General features: G+C 62.6%; 4 protein-coding genes across 6 annotated transcripts in view; 2 read left to right on the top strand and 2 right to left on the bottom strand.

Annotated features, from left to right (window-relative positions):
- FAAP100 (FA core complex associated protein 100) lies at nt 1–6,629 on the top strand. Of its 2 annotated transcripts, none has more exons than XM_072352234.1 (10): nt 1–108; nt 672–841; nt 1,510–1,628; nt 1,817–2,799; nt 3,006–3,156; nt 3,750–4,540; nt 4,744–4,880; nt 5,553–5,669; nt 5,840–5,926; nt 6,020–6,629. In XM_072352234.1, exons 2-10 carry the CDS (start codon nt 677–679, stop codon nt 6,134–6,136), a joined length of 2,667 nt encoding a protein of 888 aa, XP_072208335.1. In that variant the 5' UTR covers nt 1–108; nt 672–676; the 3' UTR covers nt 6,137–6,629. The 2 variants fall into 2 exon arrangements, with proteins under 2 accessions (XP_072208335.1, XP_072208336.1); XM_072352235.1 differs by having other exon boundaries at nt 58–147.
- Nucleotides 6,630–7,059: 430 nt separating this feature from the next.
- FSCN2 (fascin actin-bundling protein 2, retinal) lies at nt 7,060–9,874 on the bottom strand. The gene is made up of 5 exons (XM_072352059.1): nt 9,052–9,874; nt 7,830–7,986; nt 7,615–7,736; nt 7,365–7,532; nt 7,060–7,265 (listed from the first exon to the last, which is right to left on the bottom strand). Exons 1-5 carry the CDS (start codon nt 9,872–9,874, stop codon nt 7,060–7,062), a joined length of 1,476 nt encoding a protein of 491 aa, XP_072208160.1.
- Nucleotides 9,875–12,922: 3,048 nt separating this feature from the next.
- ACTG1 (actin gamma 1) lies at nt 12,923–15,610 on the top strand. Of its 2 annotated transcripts, none has more exons than XM_072351719.1 (6): nt 12,923–13,069; nt 13,420–13,554; nt 13,653–13,892; nt 14,215–14,653; nt 14,744–14,924; nt 15,001–15,610. In XM_072351719.1, the coding sequence occupies exons 2-5, from the start codon at nt 13,501–13,503 to the stop codon at nt 14,914–14,916; spliced, it is 906 nt and encodes a 301-aa protein (XP_072207820.1). In that variant the 5' UTR covers nt 12,923–13,069; nt 13,420–13,500; the 3' UTR covers nt 14,917–14,924; nt 15,001–15,610. The 2 variants fall into 2 exon arrangements, with proteins under 2 accessions (XP_072207820.1, XP_072207821.1); XM_072351720.1 differs by having other exon boundaries at nt 13,006–13,120.
- A 2,927-nt stretch (nt 15,611–18,537) lies between these two features.
- BAHCC1 (BAH domain and coiled-coil containing 1) overlaps nt 18,538–24,241 on the bottom strand; it is a 30,384-nt gene continuing 24,680 nt past the window's right edge. Inside the window, exons 21-28 of the mRNA XM_072351621.1 lie at nt 23,292–23,451; nt 23,131–23,206; nt 22,741–22,849; nt 22,538–22,660; nt 22,289–22,462; nt 20,717–21,846; nt 20,257–20,493; nt 18,538–19,279 (exon numbers count right to left, since the gene is read on the bottom strand). Of these exons, the coding sequence (XP_072207722.1) occupies nt 19,073–19,279; nt 20,257–20,493; nt 20,717–21,846; nt 22,289–22,462; nt 22,538–22,660; nt 22,741–22,849; nt 23,131–23,206; nt 23,292–23,451 (2,216 nt within the window). The 3' untranslated portion in view covers nt 18,538–19,072. The remainder of the gene's footprint in view (nt 19,280–20,256; nt 20,494–20,716; nt 21,847–22,288; nt 22,463–22,537; nt 22,661–22,740; nt 22,850–23,130; nt 23,207–23,291; nt 23,452–24,241) is intronic.

The following is a 24,241-nucleotide window of genomic DNA, read 5'->3' on the forward strand; positions in this document are numbered from 1 at the left end:
CGGGGAGTCCGCCCATCGGCGCTTTACGGCCGCTGTCGTAAAATCTCCGCCCCATTGCGGCGGCCGCCGCGCAGCCGTAAAGCGGAGCCGCCCGCGCCCCCCGGCCCGGTAACCGCAGCCCCTCCGGGACGCACCGGGGGGTGGGAGGTGGGGGGGGGGGATGAGGAGGGGGTTGGGAGGTGTGAGGTTGGGGAGGGTCGTAGGGTGGGGGGGGGGGGGGGGTTCCTGTTGGGTGGAGATTTGGGGCTGGGGGAAATGGGGGGGGGGGGTTTGGGGTAGAGAGGGGTGCGGTGGGGGGTGGGATTATCGGGGGGGGATGTGGGGGGGGATCTGGGGTCGGGGTGTTGCTGGGTGAGGCGGTGGGGGCGGGATGTGGTGCTGGGGGGGCTGGGGTTGGTGTGGAGGGGGATATGGGGGGGGATGTGGGGGGGATGGAGATGGAGCGGGGGGGGATTTGGGGTAAGGGGGGCGCAGGGTGAGGGGGCTGAGGGCAAGGAGTGCAAATGCAGCACCTGGGGTTGGTGGGGGGGGGGTTGGGGCTGGGGGGGATGGGGGGGTTGGGGCTGGGGGGGATGGAGGGACCCGAGCTGGTCTCTGTGCTGGGGGGGCCGGCTGTGGACTTGGGGGTGGTCTCCATCCTTCCCCCCTCCCATACTGAGCACCATCCCCAGGCACCATGGCGCAGGTGGGGCACCGGGTGGATTACCTGGCTGGTTTCTGCTGCCCGGTGGGGGGGCTGGTGGCCGGCAAACCCCGCGTGCTGTGCCACGAGAGCCAGATCTACCTCTGCAACGGCAGCGAGTTCGTCTACATCTACGACCAGGAGGGCAAAGTGCTGAAGGTGGGTGGGCTGTGACACCCGGACGGGAGGTGGGGACACCTTGGAGACCCCCCCCCCCCAGGCTCCTCCATCCCAGGCTGTGTCAATGAGAGGGGTCGGAATGCTTTGGGATGGTGCCTGAGCCCCCCCCACCTCCCACCCCCCCCTGGGCCCTGCAAGGCGAACATTGAACAAAGCGACGTCCCTTTCATTTCTCACCTCCAAAGGATTTCGGTGCTGTCTCTGCTGTGACTAACAGCGGTCGCCGCGTTGAGTGATACACAGCAGCTTTTTTTAATCCGGCCTTATTATCATTTCTAAGAAATCCAGCGCTGTAATATCAGGATTTGCCTCCTACACCACATTCCTTCTCAGGAAAGCAGATCATGTTCAGGCTTTCAGGTTGCCATTTCCCTCCCCTTTCCTTCCCACCCACCCTGCACAGCCGTTGCCTCATGAACCCGAGCGTGGTGCCAGCTGCAGCACTGCTCCCTGGAAGTGCTCACCGTGTTCCTCTGCAGGAAATCACTGCTTTCCTTCCCATTCTCTTTGGGGCTGCCCAGGGGGAAGCGCTGCTCAGCAAGCTGCTCCCTCTTTACCCAACGTTGCATTTCTCTGCCCAGCTGTGCGGGCACCGGGCACCTCCTGCAGGCTCAGTGGGACCATGACCCTTCCTTTTCTCCACCCAGGCAGTGTACAGGTGCCCCGACCAGGTGTGGCACGTGGAGCTGCTGCCCCTGACAAGACAGCTCTACATCCTCTGTGCCCACAGCGGCATCTACTGCGTCTCCCTGGACCAGCAGAGCAGGTGAGGTGATGGCGCACGGGGATACACGTGCATTGCACAGCTCGGGGTTTGGCCCTGGGCTCTCTCTGGGCAGCTGCTCCTGCCCTGCTGTGGGGAGCTCGGTCCAAGGGCCAAGGGATGAGGCGGCCAAGAGAAGCGCTGGCTTCGCCCCGAGCCTTGGCTGAGAGCCTTTGCCTGTTTGCTTGAAGGTTAATGGAGCAGACGGATGGCGACGGCCAAGAAAGCAATTGCCCTTCCGGCGTCTTCCCCGTGGACTCGGATGCCTGCATCTTCCCAGACTCCAGCCTGTGCATGTTCACTCTGCTCAACAGCTTCGTCATCACCTTGTCCCAGGCCCACGGCAAGTGGTGGATGAAGCTGCACGAGCTGCCACGTCCCGAGCAGGACAGCAGCCCCCCGTACCGGCAGGTCAGCGAGGTGGGCTTCTGCCCCGGCCCCGCGCCCACCGAGGAGGGAGACGGTGCGCCCTCACGCTTCCTGCCTGTGCTGTGCTGCGCCTCCTCCCCGGGCACAGCAGGCAGCGGGGAGGGGCCGTGGTGCTCGGGGGGCTTCGTGCTGGAGGAGCCGCTCTTCAGTTTGCTCTTTGGGATCGACGCCGCCATGCTGGAGTCCCCGATGATCCTGTGCGGCTTCCCGGACGGACAGCTCTGTGCTGTGCCGCTCAAGGCTCTCAGCTCGCCGCCCGCCGATGGCTGCCACGACGTCTCCGGGCAGGACCCCCCCGTGAAGATCCTCCATCACCTGGAAGAGCCCATCGTCTTCATTGGGGCGCTGCGGACGGAGCGGCGGGCAGCGGAGGAGGAGGAGGAGGAAGAAGACGCCGAGGACGATGCGCTGTTTGGCGACGCCGGCTGTGACTGCGTGGTGGCCGTGGGGCACTACGGCAAGATGGTGGCCGTCAAGGCAGACCAGAGGGACGAAACGACGGTGCCGGAGCTCAGGGAGTACTACCTGCGTGGGCCCATCCTCTGTGCCGCCTGCGGCAGCGGCAGCCGCATGTACTACAGCACACACTCGGACATCTCCGCCGTCGACCTGGACTGGGTCAGCGAGTCCTCAGACCCCGAGGACACGGAGAGCTGCAGCGGCGTCCTGCCGCCCGTCCTGTCTCCGGCCAGCTTAAGTATCTGTAGCGTCGTGGCTCTCTCCCTGTCCTCGCGGGCATCAGAAGGTACCACCGACCACGGGGAGTGCGTGGGGCTGGGGGTGGGTTGGGGCAGGTCAGCTGCCCGGCTGTGTGCATCCACACACCTTGTGATGGTCCGCGTCGGGCTCCGTCCTTGGCCTGTTCTTGTTGACCTTCTCCTTTTTGTAAGCTCTTGCTGTTAAACGTGCCCGTGGGCTGAGCACCACTCAGCACCCCGTGCTGCCCTGCAGGTGAATCAGAGCTGCTGGCCCTGTCTGCCAAAGGCCGCCTCATGACCTGTGGCTTGTGCAGCCCCGAGGATGCTGATGTGGAGCTGACGCCCGCTGAGGCCGGTCGGAGGATTAAGGCACTGCTGTCCGGGATAGGCAACACCTCGGAGAGGTAAGGGCAGCCTGCTGTGCTGCTGCTGGCCCTGTGTGAGCTGTGCGGTGTAGGTACCCAGCGGTGCTTTTGTGCACCAGCTCCTGCCCCGAGCGTTGCTCATAACGCCTCTTGCAGCACCATCTCCAATGTTTCCTTTCCCAGAGCAGGTGGAAGGGAAGCCCCCAGCCTCAGTAGCATAAAAATAGCTTGCTGGCAGCCCTGCCTGCTGCTCTGTGCAGGCACGCTGCTGCTTGCAGCTTTGGTGGCAGAAGGAGGGCAGGGCACGGTGCCAGTGTGCCCAGACACCCCTCAGCACCTGCCAGGCCTGTCACAGGCAGGGCAGCTCGCGCTCAGCCCTCTGTGGCCATCTGTGCATGGGAAGGAGGTTCCCCCTTCAGAGGGGGATCCCCGAAGCTGCGAGCAGGGCTTGTATCCCACCCATCTGCAGCCTGTCATCGCTGGGAGCTGCAGCCCAGGGTTGGCCGTGGATTCTGTCCTATTCGGGGTCCACTCGGCTGAATGGGCTTTGTCTGTTCAAGCCCCTGTTTGCAGACCCGCTGTCCCCACTGCTGTCCCTCCTGCTGTTTGAGCACCGCGCTTTGTCCTTCCAGAGTTTCCTTCCTAAAGAAGGCGGTGGACCAAAAGAACCGTGCCCTGGCCAGCCTCAACCAGGTGATGAACGTGAGTGCGGCTCTGCTGTCCAGCCAGGAGGGCCAGAAGCCCATTGCCTGCACCGTCACTGCCAACTGGAGCTGCCTGCTGCTCCGTGATACCGCCACCATCTCCTGCCTGCTGGAGAACTGCAGCGAGTACAGCCTGGAGCAGGGCTGGACCCTGTGCGTTCAGCTCCTGGCCAGCCCCTGTGCCTTAGAGGAGGAGTCTGTGGATTCGGCCACCACCTTCACCTTCCCCATCGACCAGCTCCTCCCTGGGACCAAGCGGGAGCTGACGCTGCCTCTCGGCTCGGCCGCAGCCACCAAGCTGGATCTGCCTCTGACCATCTCCTGTGCCCTCTACTACAGTTTACGTGACATCCTGGGCAGTGGCTCCGACTCACCCGAGGTCCTGGACGATTTCCTCCCGGACGATTCACCCATCCTGTCCCCAGACAGAGAAGGCATCTGCCTGCCCCTCAGTGAATGCACCATTGACATGCTGCAGTGCCTGCGTTTGGAGAGCAGCCCCTCCAGGCTGGATGCCTCCCAAAAAGCGGCTTCACCGCCTGCAGCCCAGGATCCCGTGGAGACCTTCCTGAAAGCATCCAAGGAGCAGCCTGAGCCCAAGGCGGGGACAGCCAGCGAGCAGCCGTGTCCCATGGGAGAGGGCAGCACGGCCCCCTCAGCTGCATCCATCAGGGTGTCCTCGGAGCTGCTGAAGACTGCGCTGAAAAGCTCCAGCTCAGGTGGGTGCTGCCTGCAGGGGGTGCGTGCCCAGCGGGTCCCTGGGGCTGACCTTGCTGCAAGCCCAGGATCACCCCGGCATCACAGCAACTACACGCACGTGGGCAGTGCCAGGCATGCACCATTGCAGCTGCCCACACAGCCCTGCCCTCGGGAGGTTGTGCAGAGCTGTAATGCACGCTGCTTTCTCTCCTCTCACCCCCAGACGTCCCGCTGAGCTGCGCCACGCTGCGCTGGCTGCTGGCTGAGAACCCCGCAGCCACGGTGCTGAGCAGTGGGGAGGTGACATCGGTGTGCGGCGCGGCTCCGGATGGAGGAGAGGTGCAGCTGATCGTCCGAGAGGCAAGGAAGGGGTTCGCCCTGCAATGGGCCTGTCCTGCCCCACGGAGCTCTGTCCCCTGGGGAGCCTGGTTGTCACCCCCTGGTCCCACATACCACTTGGGCCCCTCCTCTCCTGCCAGGACTTTAAGTCTCCTTTGGGCTGCTGCTCCATGCTGAGCCTGCAGAGGGGAAAACGTGGCTGGATTCTGGGTGTAAATCCGACCTACTGCAGCTTTTCCCCTTCTTATGTGAAAATCCCCCTCTTAAGTGCAAAGGAAAAGCAGTAATTGCAGCACAGCTCTCCCAACACAGCCGGCTAACCCTCCGGCGAGGGGCCCAGCTGCCTGCGTGCTGGCAGTGACCTGGTTCAGGTTGGTTCACACTTGAGAGCACTAATATTGCCAATGTGATTAGCGACAGCGTTAATTCTGCTTGGGCTAAGCCTGCTGGATTAAATCCACCGTGCTGGCAGCCTGCATCTCACTGGGCAGCGGGCAACAGGTCGCCCTCAAACTCGTACAGGCCTGGAGAGCAGTGAGGGGCTGTGCATGGAGCAGGGATGGAGGGAACGGCAGCTGCCTTTGGGCCTGGCATGGAGTCACCACCCCAGACCTATTGCCCGTGGGGTGGGGAACTGGGGCAGCCCTTCCATTGCCCTGTGAAGATCACAGTGAGGCCTCGGTGCTCTTTCAGGTGGCCATGAGTGACCTCAGCCCGGCTGGCCCCATCCAGGTGGTGGAGATCCTGATGGAGAGCCCGTCCCTGGCCCACGTGTGCAGGATGCACCACGCCGTCATCCGCCGCATCCAGGTATGGAGCTGTGGGGTGCATCCCTGGGTGCCCCCTCAGACCTCACTGGACTCTATGGGATGCTATGTCAGGCAGCCTTACTTGGCGCAGCCCGGTGCCGCACAGAGATGAGGAGTGGGACCCCCCGCTCCCTCCCCCAAGTCCCCACAGCAGAGCTCTGCTTCCCACAGGTGCTGATGCTGGAGCAGGTGGCACAGGGCTCCGAGCCCCCCGACCTCCGCATGCAGCACCTGCGCCAGATCCAGACCAACCACGAGGTGAGCCCTGAGCCCACCACCCCCCAACCCCTCCCCGTGGGTCCTTCCCTATGGACGTGACCCTCCCTCCTTTCCTCTGCCTTCCTGCTGCAGATGCTGCTGAAAGAGGCTCAGTCCCTGCTCGACCACTCGCCCCTGACTGAGGAGGACACGGAGAAGCTCCTGCACATCTACCAGCAGCTGCGCAACCCCAGCCTGGTCCTGCTGTGAGCAGCGGAGCAACCAGCGCGCCCGGGGAGCGGGACAGCCCCACGGAGGGGCGTCGTGCCCGGCAGGAGGTCCGGCGGCCGAGGCGGTGGTGTGTGTGTGTGCGTGTGTCGTGCTCGTGTTGTCGGCAGCACGGAGGGGGGCGGCTGTGTGTGCCCTGAAAGCCGCCTGGTGGCAGAGCGGGGCTCCTGGGCTGGCCCCGGCGCTGCGCTGCCGCCCGGGGCTGTGCCGTAGTGTAGCTCCATCCCGGCTGTGGGCTGTGCCCCCGTGCCGCTTTGCCTTTCAGGATCAGGACAAACAGGGTGCTGTGCCAGGGTGCCCGGGGGAGCCCCGTTTTCTGCTGGGCAGTGGAGGGGGTTTTTCCCCCCGTTGTTTCTATAAATGATCTCGTATCTCTGTGGCGGTGCAGCGTGTTTTGGGGGCTCAGTCCTTCCCCGCACTGCTCCGGTGTCTGTAAATCTGTCGTCTGCCATGAAAACGATCGTGCCGCTCAGCGACTGCGCCTCTCTTTTTCCTTTCCATCTCTGTGCCACAGCCCTGTGGCTCCCCACACCCCACGTGGCTGCAGCCCCCTCCTCGTGCCCCCCACAGCACCCCCATCCCTGGGGACACCCAGAGGGACATGGCAGCTCTGTTCAGCCCCATGGCACAGCGAGCACTGAGCTGCTCAGTGCCCAGCACGTGGCATCCCCGTGCCCTGCTGCCGCCCTCTGGCAGCGAGCTCTTGTCCCCTGTGCCCTTCTGCACAGCCTCCACACTCTCCATTTGGGGTTATGGGGCCACAGGGAGGGGATGAAGGCAAGACGCTGCCATCTGCGAAGGAAAAGGCCTTGCTGCAATCCAGACGCACTTTAATGACAGGAGTTGGGGAGGGTCGGGGACGCGGTTGCTGCCATCGGTGCCACCGGGTCCCCCCATCCCCGGGCTCAGTACTCCCACAGCGTGGCCCGCAGCACCGACTCGCTGTCAGCCCGCAGGGTGCCGGCCGGGTCCCCACGCAGGTACCTCCCGTTCTTCCCTTTGATGGCGACGCGGCCGCGCTCCCGAAACTCAAAGAAGAAATCCTCGGAGAGGTCCCCATCGCTGCACACCGCCCCACTGCTCGCCACGTACCAGAACTTGCCCCCCTGACCTGTGAAGAGCGTGGGGCCATCAGTGGGGCCGTCAATGGGGCCGTCAATGGGGCCGTGGGCAGCCCCACATCTCCCCCCCCCCTTATACCGCCATGTACCTCGGATCTGGTAGGCGCCGTCGCTGAAGCCCACGTGGAAGACGTCGTAGACGGAGCGGTTGGAGTCGAGCAGGTTGGAGCCACGATGGTAGCAGACGAAGCCGTGCTCGCCCCGCAGCACCAGCATGGGCCGGTTGATCAGCTTCAGGGTGAACTCCTCGTCCTCCCCTGCAGCGGGGACGGGGCTGAGCGGGGCTGGGAGGGCACCGTCCCCATCACCCCCCACCTCCAGCCCCAGTTGTGCGCTCACCCACGGCGTCGCTGACGGCCGCCAGCTGCCCGTTCCTCTTGGTGCACACGTAGCGGCCGTTGCTGGCACGCAGGGCCACGCGCCGCCCGCGCCACTCGATGTCAAACATGGTGTTGGCAGCACTGGGGGGCAGCACAGCAGCATCATCGCGCTGCCCACAACCCCAGCCCACCCCCCCCGAACCCCCCCCCCCCCTCCAGCCCTGCTGCACTCACACTTCAGTAGCCACGGCCTGGATGCCCCCGTGGGCCACCAGGGTCCAGTAGCTGCCAGCATTGGTGTGCAGGCTGCACTTCTTGGTGTCACGGTCGATCTGCAGCTGGAAGGTCTCGTGGTTCAACTCCTCGTCCTGGTTGGCCGACACGTTGACGCCTGCGGGTGGGAAGGGACATCAGGGCCACGTGTGGGGTGTGTTGTGTCATTGACCCCCCGGCCCCTCCCAGGGTAAATCCCTCCGGGAACAATCGCACTAATTGGGCCTTTAATCTGATTGTGGTGTGCCCATCTGAGCAGCGAAGCCGTGCACAGACCCCTATTTATATCCCACCCGGCCCTAAGGAGCTTGGCACAGGCGTTCCCAGTGCCACGGGGACAGCAGGGCAGCTGGGGCCATGGCACAGCCCTGTGTGCCAGCTCTGGTTGTGAGCGCTGTGTGTGCAAACATGCATGCCTGGCACGCACTCCATTCATGCACCAAACTCAGCTTTGCACACATGCAGAGCAGCGTGCAGGTGAAGGTGCACGCAAAGAGCTTTGCTTGCACACAGGTACGGGCTGCAGAGCTGTGCACCTGCAAACACATGCACATACGCACGCATGCAACACAGGTTGCATGGAGCTGCATGCCTGAACTCGTGCTCACAGCATTGCACAAGCATCACCTGCGTAGAAACACGCATGCACTGCAGTGCACTGCACAGAGTCTTGCACACACACATTTATGCGCATGGCACATGGAGTGCTGCACAGCTCCACTGACACTCCCAAATGGGCCCCAATGACCACAACCCCACAGGGCAGCCTCCGAGCACCCCACACTGCGGCCAGCAATGGGGCTGTGGTCACACACTGACCCCAGGCAGGGGCTGTTTTCATAGGGTCTCATCCCAGGGTGGGGGTCCTGGTCGCGCTCTCATGGTGAGCCCACACCTGGGGCTGACTGACCCTGGGTGTCCCCCAGGCCCTGTCCTCCCAGCGGGGGCTGTTTTTTATAGGGTCTCCTCCCACTGCAGAGTGCTCTCATAGAGACCTCCATGGCTGGAGCTGCTGTGGGCTGAGCAATCCCCAGGGTGCCCCCGTTGCCCGTCCCCAAAGCGAGGGCTGCTTTTGTAGGGTCTCCTCTTGGCACAGGGGTCCCGGCAGTGCTCCCACAGAGAGCCCAGGCTTTGTGCCGACCACCCCCCGGGGTCACGCCGTGCCCCATCGCTCGGCCCTTACCCTGCCGGATGGAGACAAATCTGCCGTTGGCCGCCGTGAACACCACCTGGGGGTGACTCTCCTCCAGATCGAAGAGTTCATCCTTGCCCGGCTTGGAGCTGCGCCCTGACTTGAGCGTGCCGGTGGGCCCGGTGGGCGCCAGGTACTTCCCATCACAGTCCTTGAAGGCCAACTTGCCCGCCTTGAACTCCAGCGTGTATCCGGTGCGGGCGCCGGGCTCCGGCACCAGGATCCCATCGCAGCGCAGGTAGCGCTCGTCGGCCGTGCGCAGGCTGTACTTCTTGTCCTGGAAGCAGAGCGTGATGAGCGCGTCCACCCCCCAGGGCAGGTTGCTGTCGGTGGCGATCTCGTCCTCGTGGGCGCTCAGGTGAGCGTAGCGGCGCCGGCTGACGCTCAGCAGGTTGGCCTGCGGGTGCATGGCCAGGTGCACGGTCCACAGCTCGCCCTCGGTGATGCTGGGCGCGAAGCAGGACAGCCGGTCCTCGCGGCCGCCGAAGAAGCGCCGGTGCGGAGCCGACTGCAGCGCCCAGCGCCCGTCCGACTGCGTGATGATGCTGAAGCGCTCATCGCGGCCCGGCTGCTCGGCCTCGCAGCGCACCTGCCCGTCCTTGTCGGCCCCCAGGTAACGGCCCAGGTGGCTCTTGAGGAAGACGACGGAGCTGTCGGCCTCGTCCTGCTCCAGCGTCCATATCTGCTTGCGCTTCAGGCTGGGCGCCGAGGCGTTCACCTTGTAGCCGAAGCTCTCCGCCGTCAGGTAGCGGCTCTCGCAGTTGATCAGCCCGAACTGGATCTTCAGGACCTGGTGGATCCCATTCGTTGGCATCTTCCGCCTCTGCCGGGGGGGGGGGCGGCCCCAAGGGGCTGCGGGGACGTCTGCGCTGCCGGGCGCCGCTGCCGCAATGGTTCTGCAGCACAGCTCGGCACGGCACGGCACGGCGGGAGGGGGGGGGGGGCACCCAATTAGGGGCAGGTGGGATTACAGAGCCCGGCCAGATTGCAGCCGGGTCACCTACTGCCCTGCACCCTACAGCCCTACAGCAGCTGGACGCCCGGCACCGGGCAGCCCCGTGGGTGCACAGCTCCGGCTCTCGGTGTCCCACCGTGGAGCCGTGGGTGGAAAACTTGGGTGGGAACCCGATCCGGGCGCACGGATCCGTTCCCCGCAGGCTAAGGTTACCGGCCTCTCTGATTCAGCAGCGGGTCACCTCCTGGCGCGCCGCCTCCCGGCCAGCCCCTAAGCGCCTTATAATTAGCCAGGCATTTTGATTAGTTTAAACCCTTTATCCTGCTTTGGGGCCCTCGGCCTCCATCTGTCCTGCGGCCCCAAATCCCCCCCCCTATGGCTGTGGCTCGGGGTCACGCAGCCCCTGGGGTCTGCGGTGGGACAGAGCTGAGAACTGGGCATCGCCATCACCATGTGTGTTGGGCATTGCAGTGTGGGGACCTCCAGGGCATCTGGGCACTGTGGGATGGGAACCTTCACTGCTGGGTTTGGGGCATTGCAGTGCCATTGTAGGGTGATGTGGAATTAGGTCCTGCAGTGCCGTGTGTTGGGCATCACGGCGCCATGTTTCAGGTACTGCAGTATGGGAACCTCCAGTGCCATGCGCTGGGCGTCGTGGTGCCATGTGTTGGTATGATGGATGACGTCCTACGCTGCCCCCCAACACAAGGATGCTGCTGGGGACACTTGGGCTGAGCCCACCCCAACCCCACGATCCGGGTGCTGCCCTGTGGGGGCACAGAGTGCTGTGGGGATGGGTGGTGTCCCCTGAGTGCTCACAGCAGGTCCCCAGCGCCCAGCTCTGTGCTCCCACAGCCTCCTTCCCCCCCAGCTCCGGTGTCAGCGTGGCGGCTGTGAGTTATTGTTCCTGAAAATAGGTCCCGGGGATTGTTTGCCTCATGACTTTTTCATGGCTCTCCCTTTACTGTGTCTGGGAGAGGAAAGGAAGGGGAGGGGAAGAGGGGGGGGGGGGGGGGCACGGCGGCCCCCAGCGCTGCGTTACACGAGCTGCACGGTGAGCTGAAATTGACCCCCACCGAAATGGATCCGGCTTGGCTTTCGGGCTGGGAGGGTTGGGGGGGTGCTAAGTGGGTCAGGGTCCTGCAGAGGGGCTGGGGAAGCAGTTGGTGGTGGTGGGGGGGGGGGATCCTATGGTGCTGCTGGAAGTGTGCGGTGGGAGAACTGAGAGCTGCATTGACACATACAGATGCCATCCCCCCCCCCCCCCTCCCCCCATCAGGTATTGGGGTGGCGTTGCCATGGGGGGGGTCCTGCCCCACCCCGCTGTGTTTGGGTGTGACGGGGGGGAGCGGATCCAGGGATGGGTGTCAGGGATGGGTGTGGGGGGGGGGGGGACACATTGCGCAACGCCCCGCCGTCCCCGTGACAACGGCGGGGGGGGGGGGGGGCTGTCACTGTCACCACGACGACAGAGCTCTGCGCACAGAATGGGGGGGGGGGGGGCAGCCGCATCAGCACCGCGGGGACCTTCACCCGAAGGGGGGGGGGGGGAGAGGAGGGGATCGGGAAGAGGAGGAGGAGGAGGAAGGAGAACGACGCGCTCCGTGCGCTTCCTCCTCCTCCTCCTCTTCCTCCTCCCGCTCCCCCCCTCCCCGGGCGAAAGTCCCCGCGGGGGCGGTTTCGGTGCCGGGTGCGGCCGTGGCACCGTCCCGATGTGCCCTAATATAGCCGTGCAGAGCTACCTGCGGCCCCGCCCGCACCGGGGACATCACCCCACGCGTGGGGCTCCACTATGATCTATGGAGCTCCAGTAAGGGCTGCTGGGCTCCAGTATGGACTGTGAGGCAGCATCACGGCCCGTGGGGCTCTGACGTGAGCAACCTATATCAACCCACGGGCAATGGCACGGTCTGTGGGGCACCAATGCAATCCATTGGGTTCCAAAGTGGTTCTTGGGGTTCCAACACGGGTAATGGGGCACCAATAGAGCCCACGGGCAGAAGTGAGGTCTGTGGGCAACGACACGGCTCACAGGGCACCAATACAGACCATGGAGCATCAACACAATGGGGCACCAGTATGGTGGTATACAACGGGGCCCTAACACGGCCCATGGCTGCACTGTGGTCTATGGGGCTCTACATGGTCCTTTGAGCACCAGGATGGTCCTTGGGACATCAATATGGCCTGTGGGACAGCAGTGCTGTCCATGGGGCTCCAACACAACCTGTTGTTGCTCCATGACGCCCCACACGCTCCTGACCCCCAGGACTCCCCCCATGGCACAGTGTGGGCACAGCACAGTGGGGCTGGCCTGATGGCAGTGATGAGGGACGCGATGCTTTGGGGCAAGGCCTGTGTCACCTGCGAGGGGTGACAGCTGTCCCCTATAGGGGGTGTCACCTATACAGCTGTCCCCTATAGGGGGTGTCACATACACAGCTGTCCCCTATAGGGGGTGTCACCTATAGGGGATGTCCCATATAGAGGTAGCGCTATACAGGCACCCCCTACACGGGGTGCCCACTCCACATATATGTCCCCTATATGAAACACCCCCTATCCGAGTGCCCCCAATAGGGGCGTCCCCCACACTCAGCGCCCCTTACAGGGGGGAGCTCCTGTCACTGCCCCCCCCGTGCCCCCCGTTGGATCCCAGCACCGCACCGTGGGCCGCCCCGCACCCCTCCACCCCCCCGAGCCCATCCGGTACCGGTACCGGGTTGGGCACCGCCGTGGGGCGCCGGGCCGGGCCGTGTTGGCCGCCCCCCATTTACCCCCCCCCCCCCCGCTTTGCCCCATGCAGGTTCCGGGGCGCTCGGGGGGCGGGAACGAGCCGGCAAGTCTCCCCACGTGGCCGGGTGAAAACCAACCAATGGGAACGCTTGTTTCTGAAAGATCTCCATATATGGCGATGTTCTCGGCCGGGTGGGAGGAGCCTCCGCCCCCTGGGTATAAAAGCGCGGGGCTGGCAGCGGGACGGTCTCAGTCCGCCGGCGGCAGCGCAGCGCGCGTAGCGTCACCGCTTCCTCAGCACCGGGCGCAGCCAAACAGGTACGGCCTGCACTCGGGTACGGCCTGCACTCGGGTACGGCCTGTATTCAGGTACGGCCTGTATTCAGGTACGGCCTGCACTCGGGTACGGCCTGCAGCTCCTACAGGGGCCGCCGCGGGCTGTGCGGGTTGGAGGGCGGGGGGTCGCAGGGCCGAGCAGGGCCGCAGTTTCCCCCCCCCCCCCACCTTCATTATCGAGGCGGGGTGGGCGCGCCCGCTCTGAGAGCCGTTGGGATGGGGCGGGACGCGCTGTGATTGGCTGCGGCCGCGCGTGACGTCACGGCGCGGGAGATTCGAATGGCGGGAGATAAGGCTGTTTGGCGGGGGCTGACGGTGCGTCCGGTCCGCAGAGCACAGAGCGATGGAAGAGGAGATCGCAGCGCTCGTGATCGATAACGGCTCCGGCATGTGCAAGGCGGGGTTCGCCGGGGATGACGCGCCCCCGCGCCGTGTTCCCGTCCATCGTGGGCCGCCCCCGGCACCAGGTATGTGTGTGTGTGTGTGTGTGTGTGTGTGTGTGTGTGTGTGTGAAGGGGGGTGTGGGGCGGGGCGGTGCGTGTTGTTGACCGCGGTGTGTCCGTAGGGCGTGATGGTGGGCATGGGGCAGAAGGACAGCTACGTGGGCGACGAGGCGCAGAGCAAGAGGGGCATCCTGACCCTGAAGTACCACATCGAGCACGGCATCGTCACCAACTGGGACGACATGGAGAAGATCTGGCACCACACCTTCTACAATGAGCTGCGTGTGGCTCCAGAGGAACACCCGGTGCTGCTCACTGAGGCTCCGCTCAACCCCAAGGCCAACCGGGAGAAGATGACGCAGGTACGGCTGCTGCCCGCCGCGCTGCCCTCCTCCTCCTCCTCTTCCTTTGTTTATGGCACCTAACCCTGAGCCATCTCTCTCCCCCCATTTTCAGGGTTCTGTTCTCCTGGCATTTCCCCCCTGACGTCTCAGGTTTCTTTCAGTTGTGTTTTCTGCCTGCTTTTTCTTTGCTTTTGTTTTTTTTTTTTCCCCCCCCTTCACATCACAGTTGGATTTGAATTACTTTGCATGCCAGCATGCGTGTGCTAACACGGGTGTGAGTGACCCCACCCAGCTCTCAGTGCTCCCTTCACTCACTTTGCCTCCTTTTTTCTATTGCCAGATCATGTTTGAGACCTTCAACACCCCCGCCATGTACGTGGCCATCCAGGCCGTGCTGTCCCTGTACGCCTCCGGTCGCACCACAGGCATTGTTATGGACTCTGGGGACGGTGTCACCCACACGGTGCCCATCTATGAGGGCTACGCTCTGCCCCACGCCATCCTGCGTCTGGACCTGGCCGGCCGTGACCTGACTGACTACCTCATGAAGATCCTGACAGAGAGGGGCTACAGCTTCACCACCACGGCCGAGAGGGAAATAGTGCGTGACATCAAGGAGAAGCTGTGCTACGTCGCCCTGGATTTCGAGCAGGAAATGGCCACCGCCGCTTCTTCTTCCTCCCTGGAGAAGAGCTACGAGCTGCTCCTGATGGCAGGTCATCACGATTGGCAACGAGCGGTTCCGGTGTCCGGAGGCTCTTTCCAGCCCTCTTTCCTGGGTAGGTGTGGGTTGTAACAGATGGAGGTGGTGTGGGGCTGCTGTTGGTGCATGCGGTGTGTGATGAGCTCCTGCCTTCTCCCTCCGCCAGGCATGGAGTCGTGCGGCATCCACGAGACCACTTTCAACTCCATCATGAAGTGCGACGTCGACATCAGGAAGGATCTGTACGCCAACACGGTGCTGTCTGGCGGTACCACCATGTACCCGGCATCGCCGACAGAATGCAGAAGGAGATCACAGCCCTGGCACCCAGCACCATGAAGATCAAGGTAAGGAGCTCTACCTTCATTGGGTTGGTTGGGGAGGAAGCACGGGGCAGCCCTTTAACCACATCTCTCATTGCAGATCATTGCCCCTCCGGAGCGTAAGTACTCGGTGTGGATCGGCGGCTCCATCCTGGCCTCCCTTTCCAACTTCCAGCAGATGTGGATCAGCAAGCAGGAATACGACGAGTCCGGCCCATCCATCGTGCACCGTAAATGCTTCTAAACGGACTGCTGGCAGGTGCACACACAGCATCTGCTGCATGAGTCGTCTCACTAGTATACGTTTGCCCTGGCAAATCTATACACACCTCATGCTAGCCTCAGAAAACTGGAATAAGCCTTCTTTCAAAAGAAAAACTTTTTGCCCTTGGAAAGTCTGTACCTGATGTTAGAGATGTGTCGGTGCCCATGAGCTGGCGCTTGATTTGACCTTTGTCTTTGAGTTCATTCCTTTGGGTGCACACCTTGAGGGAAATACCCTGCACAGATCTGTATTATGGGATGGGGGGGGGGGGCTGCGCTTTGTGCCCAGATGTGTGCAGGGTATTTGGAGTCGGGTCAGGCTTCCACCCAGTGCGGACTATTCCAGATTTGGTGTCGAGGCTGGTAGGAATCCATCCACCCCCTTCTGTCGCTGCAAGGTTGGGTAAAACATATCTGCATTGGAGCCTTAGCAACCTGCCCTCCAACCCCCCCCCCCCCCTCCATCCACCACCACCACGATGGGGCTGAGGTTCCTCAACGCGGGTTGTTGCTGCAACTTTGGCATTGACACCCCGTCAATTTCTGCATCGGTTTTAATTTATGTCAGATTTTCTTTTTTTTTTTTTCCTTTATTTTCTCTTTATTTTTTTTTTGTACGTTGCCTTAAATGTTCTCACGTCGATGATGGTAGGAAACAGAAATTGGGGTGAAAATTCATCCTGTAAGAGATGGAGAAATTTAATGCCCAAAACGACACCTCATTGTGTAAGGAAATAATAATAAAGGACAGAAAACGCTGCAGTAAACTCCAAACCTGGCTCTGTGTGTTTGGGGGGTATCATGGGGGGATGGGGGGGGGTGTCGTGGGGGGATGGGGGGGGTATCATGGGGGTATTGGGGGGGTATCGTAGGGGTATGGGGTGGGGTGTCATAGGGGTAGGGGGGGGTATCATAGGGGTAGGGGGGGGTATCATAGGGGTGGGGGGGTGTCATAGGGGTAGGGGGGGTGTCATAGGGGTATCGTAGGGGTATGGGGGGGCTGTCGTAGGGGTAGGGGGGGGTATCGTAGGGGTATGGGGGGGCTGTCGTAGGGGTATGGGGGGGGTATCGTAGGGGTGGGGGGGGGGTGTCGTAGGGGTATGGGGGGGGTATCGTAGGGGTGGGGGGGGGGGTGTCGTAGGGGTATGGGGGGGGTGTCGTAGGGGTATGGGGGGGGTGTCGTAGGGGTATGGGGGGGGTGTCGTAGGGGTATGGGGGGGGTGTCGTGGGGGTATGGGGGGGGGTATCATGGGGGTAGGGGGGGGTATCATGGGAATGGGGGTGTATCGTGGGGGTATGGGGGGGGCATCGTAGGGGTATGGGGGGGGCTGTGGCTGCTGCCAGGTGAATGGAGCCCCTTTATTGCTATGGGTTTGAGGAGGGGCTGCTGGTGAATGGGGGTAGGTGGGCAGCGCTGCTCTTTGCCCTCCGTCCGTCTGTCCATCCATCCCTATGGCCGTCCATCCTCCCTCCCCCCCCCTTTGGTTCCGTCCTTCTGTCCGCCCGCCGCCAGGGGGCAGCACCGCTCCGTGCGCCTCTATCGGCGCCTCCTCTCTTCTCCCCCTTCCCACACCCCATTGCCCCCCCCCATCTCCATACCCCCCCCATCGCCCCCCCAACATCTCCACGTGACCGCCCCCCCCCGGCCGTCCCTCTGCTGCCGCCGGGAGGGAAAGGGTTAACAGCGCCCGGGTGGTGAGAACAAAAGGGCTCCCCGCCAGCCAATGGGCGCGAAGCGCTGCGGAACGACGCTTTCTGATTGGCTGCCTTGCGGCCAGTGGCGCGCGAGCGGTGCCTGTCTGTCTTTCCCCACGTGGGGTGGGAGAGATTGAGAACGAGCTGCAGCGAATGTGATGGGAGAGCAATGCAGCAACGCTGCGTGTTACAGTGCACCCTGCTGCACCTATACTGCATGCATACTGCAACCTGCTGCATTGTACTGCACCCTGCTGCACCTATACTGCATGCATACTGCACCCTGCTGCATCGTACTGCACCCTGCTGCATGCATACTGCAACCTGATGCATTGTACTGCACCCTGCTGCATTGTACTGCACCCTGCTGCACCCATACTGCAACCTGATGCATTGTACTGCACCCTGCTGCATGCATAATGCACCCTGCTGCACCCTGCTGCGCCTATACTGCATGCATACTGCACCCTGCTGCATTGTACTGCACCCTGCTGCACCCATACTGCACCCTGCTGCATTGTATTGCACCCTGCTGCATTGTACTGCACCCTGCTGCACCCATACTGCACCCTGCTGCATGCATACTGCAACCTGATGCATCGTACTGCACCCTGCTGCATGCATACTGCACCCTGCTGCATTGTACTGCATCCTGCTGCATGCATACTGCACCCTGCTGCATGCATACTGCTACCTGCTGCGTGTATGCTGCACCCTACACCCACCCTGCTGCGTATACACTGCACCTTGCTGCACGCATCATGTGCCCAGCTGCATGCATACTTCACCCTGCTGCACATACACTGCACCCTGCTGCACATTGCTGCACCGTGCTTCACCCTGCAGCGTGCATACTGCACCCTACTGCATGCATAATGCACCCTGCTGCACGTATACTGCACCCTGCAGCACCCACCCTGCACCCTTTGCTGCACCCCCCGCCCCACGTTGCACACACACATGCAGCACGCTGCTGCAATGCCCCCCCAGCTCATCCCCACTCGGAGCCACGAACGGTTCATATATTTATTCATAAGCCAAGTGATCAATAAAAAAGTTCCATACTAAAAGGCCTTTACATACAGTTTTGCTGCTCATAAAACCTTTTTTTTTTTCTTTTTTTTTTTTGTTTGTTTTTAATCCTTTTTTTTTTCTTTTTTTTTTTTCCTTTTTATTAATTATTTTTAATTATTATTATTATTATTTATTATTTATTATTTATTTTCCTTTCTCGCCGCTTTTCTCCGCCCCGTGTTTCGGGTTCGGCTTTTGTTTCTCGCCCGGATTCGTTCCCGAATCGATTGAATGAATCGATCCGTTCTTTTCTTTCTTTTCTTTCTTTTCTTTTCTTTCTTACTTCGCCCCTTTTATTTTCTTTGTAGTGTTGAGAAACCGGAGAAGCCCCCGCGGCTCTGTACACATTTACAGCGCTGGGGGAGGGGGAGGGGAGGAGGAGGGAGGGGGGGGGGGGTCTTATGGGAGGAGGGGGGGGGGGGCGTTGGGGTGAGGTGGGGTGGGGGTGGCGGTGGGGCCGGGCAGGGCAGGGCGGGCCAGCGCCCCACAGCCCCCCCTCCCCATTCATTCCCCCTCCCCGCTATTGCACCGCGGCCCCCCCCACCGCCTCACCCCCCCCCTTATATACAAAGCATCCCCCCCCCCCCCACCCCCCACCCCTTGCTGTCCTCATCCCAGCCAGGCTGGGGGGAAACAGTGCATAAATCGCCCCCCCCCCCTCCCCATCTCCTCCTCCCTCCCCGCGTTATTATTATTATTATCATTAATATCTTAATTCTCACCCTTTTTTTTTTTTGGGGGGGGGGGGAAATTGGGGTTTTTTGTTTTTTTTTTCCTCGATTTTTTTTTTATTTTCTCGATTTTTTTGTTGTTTTTTTTTTGTCGTTCTTTTTTTTGTCTGTTTTCTCCATAAAACTTCCCGTCAGAAACAGAAATAACCCCATAGAACCCCAAAGAACCCCCAAAAATTAACCCCGATATTTACACGCGAAATAAATAGAACAACACACCTGATTTCTGCTTTACCTGCTGGCAAACAGTCAGAGGTACTAAAGGGAAAGTTATGGCTTGTGCGGGAGACCCCCCCCCATACCCCCCCCTGCATTGCCCCAGGGCCGGGCTGGGCTTTGCATAATGGCCAGGGGGGGGATGGGGGGAGTGCAGGGGGGCTGCGTGCCCCCTCCCCATGTCCCCATGGGTCAGCAGAGGACGGGCACTCCGTCGGCGGTGACGAGGCGGCCTGTGGTTGGGTCGTAGGTTCCGGCCAGGTAATAGAGATCCTGCCGGTCCTGGTACTTCTTGTTGCGGGTCATTTGCTCGTAGTGCTCCCTGCCCACCACCTGGCACTTGTGGGAGATGGTCTGAACGTCGTTCTCGTCCTCGTGGCACGATTGGTACAGAGCGTTCTGCGGGGACGTGGGGTCACACGTTGGCACTTGCCGCTCTGCCTCCAGCCCTTCCCATCCCATCCCATCCCATCCCATCCCCATCCCGTCCCGATCCCCATCCCATCCCATCCCCTCCCATCCCATCCCATCCCCATCCCGTCCCGTCCCATCCCCATCCCCATCCCATCCCATCCCCTCCCATCCCATCCCATCCCATCCCATCCCATCCCATCCCATCCCATCCCATCCCCATCCCATCCCGTCCCGTCCCGTCCCGTCCCCATCCCCATCCCATCCCATCCCCTCCCCTCCCATCCCATCCCATCCCCATCCCATCCCCTCCCACCCCATCCCATCCCATCCCGTCCCGTCCCATCCCATCCCATCCCCATCCCTTCCCCAAATCTGTGCCCCATCCCATCCCTAAACCTGTGCCCATCCTATCACCATCCCATCCACATCTCCATCCCCATCCCCAAATCTGTGCCCATTTCATCCCCATCCCATCTCATCCTATCCCCATCCCCACCCCATCCCATCCATACGCCATCCCTATCCCCAAACCTATGCCCACCTCATCCCATCCCATCCCATCCCATCCCATCCCATCCCATCCCATCCCATCCCATCCCATCCGTATTCCATCCCCAAACCTGTGCCCATCCCATCCTCATCCTGTCTCATCCCATTCCACCCCATCCTCAACCCTACCCCAAACCCACCTCCATCCCCAAACCTGTGCTCATCCCATTCCATCCAATCCCATCCCATCCCCAAATATGTGCCCGTCCCATCCCCATCCCATCTCATCCCATCCCATCCCATCCCATCCCATCCCATCCCATCCCATCCCATTCCATTCCTATCTCATCCCCATCCCCACACCCACCTCATCCCATCCCCATCTCACCCCCAAATCTGTGCCCATCCCCATCTTATCTCATCCCATCCCACCCTACTCCCAACCCATCCTCAATCCAGTGCCCACCCCCCACCTTGCCATCGCTCTGCCTCTTGCCCAGCTTGGTCTCCTCGGGGTGGTAGAACCACTTCACTTTCACCACCATGTTGCTGCCCCAGGACTCCCACATGCTCTCAATGCGCCCGATGTAGGGCAGGTTGGGCCGCCCGGCCGACAAGAAGACGGCGCAGTCCCCGATGCGCAGCGTCTCCTTGCCCCGCACGATGGCCTTATAGAACAGCTTCCGTGCCTTCCCCTTCATGCCCCGCCGCTGCAAGGAGCTCACAGTCAGGGCAGTGCACACCCCGACCCCGTGCATCCCACAGCATGCTCCATCCACCCACACCCAGCATCCCGCACCCTGCAATGCATCTGCACACCTGCAGGTTGTGCTTCACGCTCTCTGCACTTGCTCTGCTCCACGCACCACGGCCCTGCACACCGCGCCCCACATGCACTCACTGAGTGCCCCACTGCTCCGTGCCCACCCGTACCTGCGTGGGGTTCCCCGACCACCTCCAGAGCTGGCGCGCGGGCAGGAAGGCGGAGATCTTTGGCCGGTTTTCCACCGAGGGCAGCCGCTGCCTCCGGGAGAACTCTTTGGCTTTGGAGAAGCTGAGGGCCTCCTTGCGCTTGAGCTTGGCCTTGGGGCCGGCGGCGGCCGCCTTGGTGAGGAAGCAGCGCTGCGGCACCGAGCCTTTGGAGCGCAGAGCATCGGGCTGAGCCAGCAGCGCCGGCACTGGGTGCGAGAGGCAGGTCTGCAGCAGCAGCGCCGAGTCCTCGTCCTCCGAGCTGTACGATGAGTCCTCGTTGTCGGAGGAGCAGAGGCTGGAGGTGGAGATGGAGCCCGAGCTGGAGGAGGTGGAGGAGCCCGAGGAGGAGGAGGACACCGACAGGCGGGTCATGAAGCGCGAGGGCACATCGGCGCCCAGCCCGCCTGCATCCTCCTCCTCGTCCATGTCCGAGTAGGAGCTGTGGCAGTCGCTGTCGCAGTTCAGGCTGAACTCGGCCTGACCCGAGTACTTGCGCAGCGCCAGCCCCACGGGCAGCGGGTGCACGGCCGCCCTCCCCTTCCTCTCCTTGCCCAGCGCCGAGTGCGTGTAGCCGCTGGCCAGCGGCCGCTCCAGCTTGGCCCCAAAGTCCTTCTCGCCCAGCAGCAGGGCCTTGCAGTTCTTGTTCTTGGGGGACGTCACCCCTTCGTGGTCCAGCTTCACCAGGAACTCGCTGCCCGCCCTGCGCCGGCTGCCTTTGCCCATCTCGGCCTCCAGCCGCTCCGCCTTTTTGCAGCGCAGCAGCTTCTGCGCGGCCGGCAGCACCAGCCCGGCGCCGGCCCCGAAGGACGCGTAGGAGCTGGCGATGCGGCTGAACGAGTCGGCCCCGAAGCCGTTGCCGAAGACGGGAGCGGCGACGTGGTGGTGCACGGGGAACAGGGCCTCCTTGGCACGCAGCTTCTTGGTGCTGCCGTTCACCTGGAAGAGGTTCTGCAGCACGGCCGTGCCTTTGCTCGCCGCCTTCCGCTTCGTCTGTGCCACCGCCGACCAGCTGAGCAGAGGGCCGCCCCGCCGCCCCAGCGGCTCACCCAGCGCCGGAGCACGGCTGCCAGACAGCAGCTCCAGGGCTTTGCCTGCGGGGAGACAGCGGTCAGAGCCTCGGCTCCATACTGCATCCCCTCCTCCTGCACCTCTCCTCCCCATGCCTGCATCTTTCCCTGCCCCCCCTCTCCCTGCCTGCATCCCTGACTTGTTAACCTCCTTCCCTGCATCCCTCCTCCACGCCCGCATCCTTGCATCCCTTCTATTCATCTCCTTTCCGTGCACGCATCCCCTCTCCCTACACCTGTCTCCCCCCCAAGCCCATCTCCCTGCACCCCCTCTCCTTGTCTCCTGCTCCCCTCCTCCATGCCACCATCCTCACATCTTCCTCCATCCCCCCACACCCCACCAACTCCAACATCCCACCACACAGCCCTACACCTGCACCTCTGCCCCTCTCCAGCCCCCCAACGTCCCCTCCCTCACCGTTACTGATGCCCAGTCACCCCATACTTTTACCCCTCCACCCCATACCACTTTTCTCCTTGCAGATCGCCTTCTTGCCCGAACTCCTGGGGCCCTTGGGGCCGTCGTGCCGCTCGGTGCACAGCCCGGGGGGCAGCTCTCCAGGGGAAGCCACATCTCCACAGGAGCGTTTGTTGCGCCGGCACGAGCTGGACACCAGCAGCGCAGGGGAAGGCTCCGTGCCTGCGGGCAGAGCGGGGCTCAGTGCTGTCCCCGTATCCCCACCCGCCATCCCCATCCCATCCCCGTCCCACTCACACTGGATCTTGAAGTCAGGCGGCAGCAGACGGATGTTGGACACAGCGATGTGCCCCGTGTCCCCATCATCGAACTCCACCATCACCGCCTCGGGGTCGTCCTCCTCCTCGTCGCTGGAGGAGCCTGCGGCAGGGCAGGACGTGGGGCTGGGGCTGGGCAGGGCCGTGCACCCCCATCCCACTGCCGCCTCTGCCACCCCTCACCTCGCACCACGTTCCCCGGGTACAGGCAGCGCGACTTCTGGCTCCAGTAGGCGCAGACGCGGGTGCCGGGAGGAAGGCTGCGCCGTGACTGCGGCCGCACGTCCAGGACCTGCAGGCAACGCCAGGCTGTGTGAGCCCTGTCCCCATCCTTGTCCCCATCCCCATCCCCATCCCTTCACTGGCTGGAGCTGAAGAGGTCAGACTTTTGCACTAGGTGGACTTTGAAGGTTCCTGTCAATGGAATCATTCCATTCCAAGCCATGTCACTCCGTACCATCTTATCCCATGCCATTCCAAACTATTCCACATCCATATCCTTGTTCCTGTCACTATTCCTATCCCTTCCCCATCCCCATCCCCATCCCCATCCCCATCCCCATCTCCACTCACCGCCTCCTGCAGCAGCTGCTCCTGTGAGTAGATGCGCTGCCGGTTCCCCCTCTCGCCCTCGATGATGATGCTGTATCTGGAGAGAGGGGTGAACAGAAGGGCTCAGCACAGCCGCCCTCCACCCCGCAGCCCCCCACCCCGCAGCCCCCGACCCCACTGACATGTCGGGGGGCTGGATGGTGCGCACGCTGCCGGCATACAGCAGGCTGTCTTCCTTTGGGATGAGGATGTGCAGCCCGTCCCGCAGATCCTCCTTCTGGATGGCGCAGGTGTGGGGTGGGGGGGAGCGGCGCCCACCCGCGCTGCCCTCCTCCTCCTCCTCTGAGAAGCTGCTGTTGTCATCGAAGTCGAAGTCGTCCTCCACAGTGAAGCTCTCCAGCAGCTTGCTGACCGCCCGGCCCTTGCACTGCGGGATGGGAGCTCAGTGAGGGTGGGGGGCACGGGGATGGGGACACGCTGTTTGTGGGGGCTGCTCACCTGCTTGCTGGCCACTTTGCTCTTCACCTTGCCCAGCTTCTTGCCCTTGCTCAGGATGGTTTTGGCACTCCGAGGTGAGAGGGCCAGTGAGAGGGCCCCGTTCTTCCTCTGCAGCATGGGGACAGGGGGCTTAGACACACTGGGTCCCAGCACTCAGCCCTACCCCACCCCACAGTGCCATCCGTGCCCACCAACACGTGCATCCCTTGTGAACCCCACACCCTGCGGTCCCTTTGCCATTCCCAGCACCATGGGCACCTCAACCCCCCACACCCTGCAGTCCTTCTGCCATCCCCAACAGCACAGACACCCGACGACCCCCTGCACCCCCCCAGCCTCGCACTCACCCTCAGTGCTGACTGCAGGACTTTGCTCTTGCGCGTGGCCTTCTTGAGCCGCTCGCTGGCCAGCCGTGCGCCATCCTCCCTCGCCCCGAAGTGCCGGGGATCCGCAGCACCGAACAGGCTGCATGCAGAGGGGGGGGCAGCAGAGCTGGGGCCACTGGGGCCGGCCGCCCGGAGGCTCTCTTTGGGTTTTGCCTTCAGCTTCTTCTTGCTGCCCCCCTCCTCACAGCCGCCTGCTTTGCGCCGTGCCGGAACCTTCTCCAGCTTGCCAACCCCCGGCTTGCCTGGCC

The sequence above is a fragment of the Excalfactoria chinensis genome, chromosome 17, assembly GCF_039878825.1.
Source record: "Excalfactoria chinensis isolate bCotChi1 chromosome 17, bCotChi1.hap2, whole genome shotgun sequence".
NCBI classification, from domain to species: domain Eukaryota; kingdom Metazoa; phylum Chordata; class Aves; order Galliformes; family Phasianidae; genus Excalfactoria; species Excalfactoria chinensis.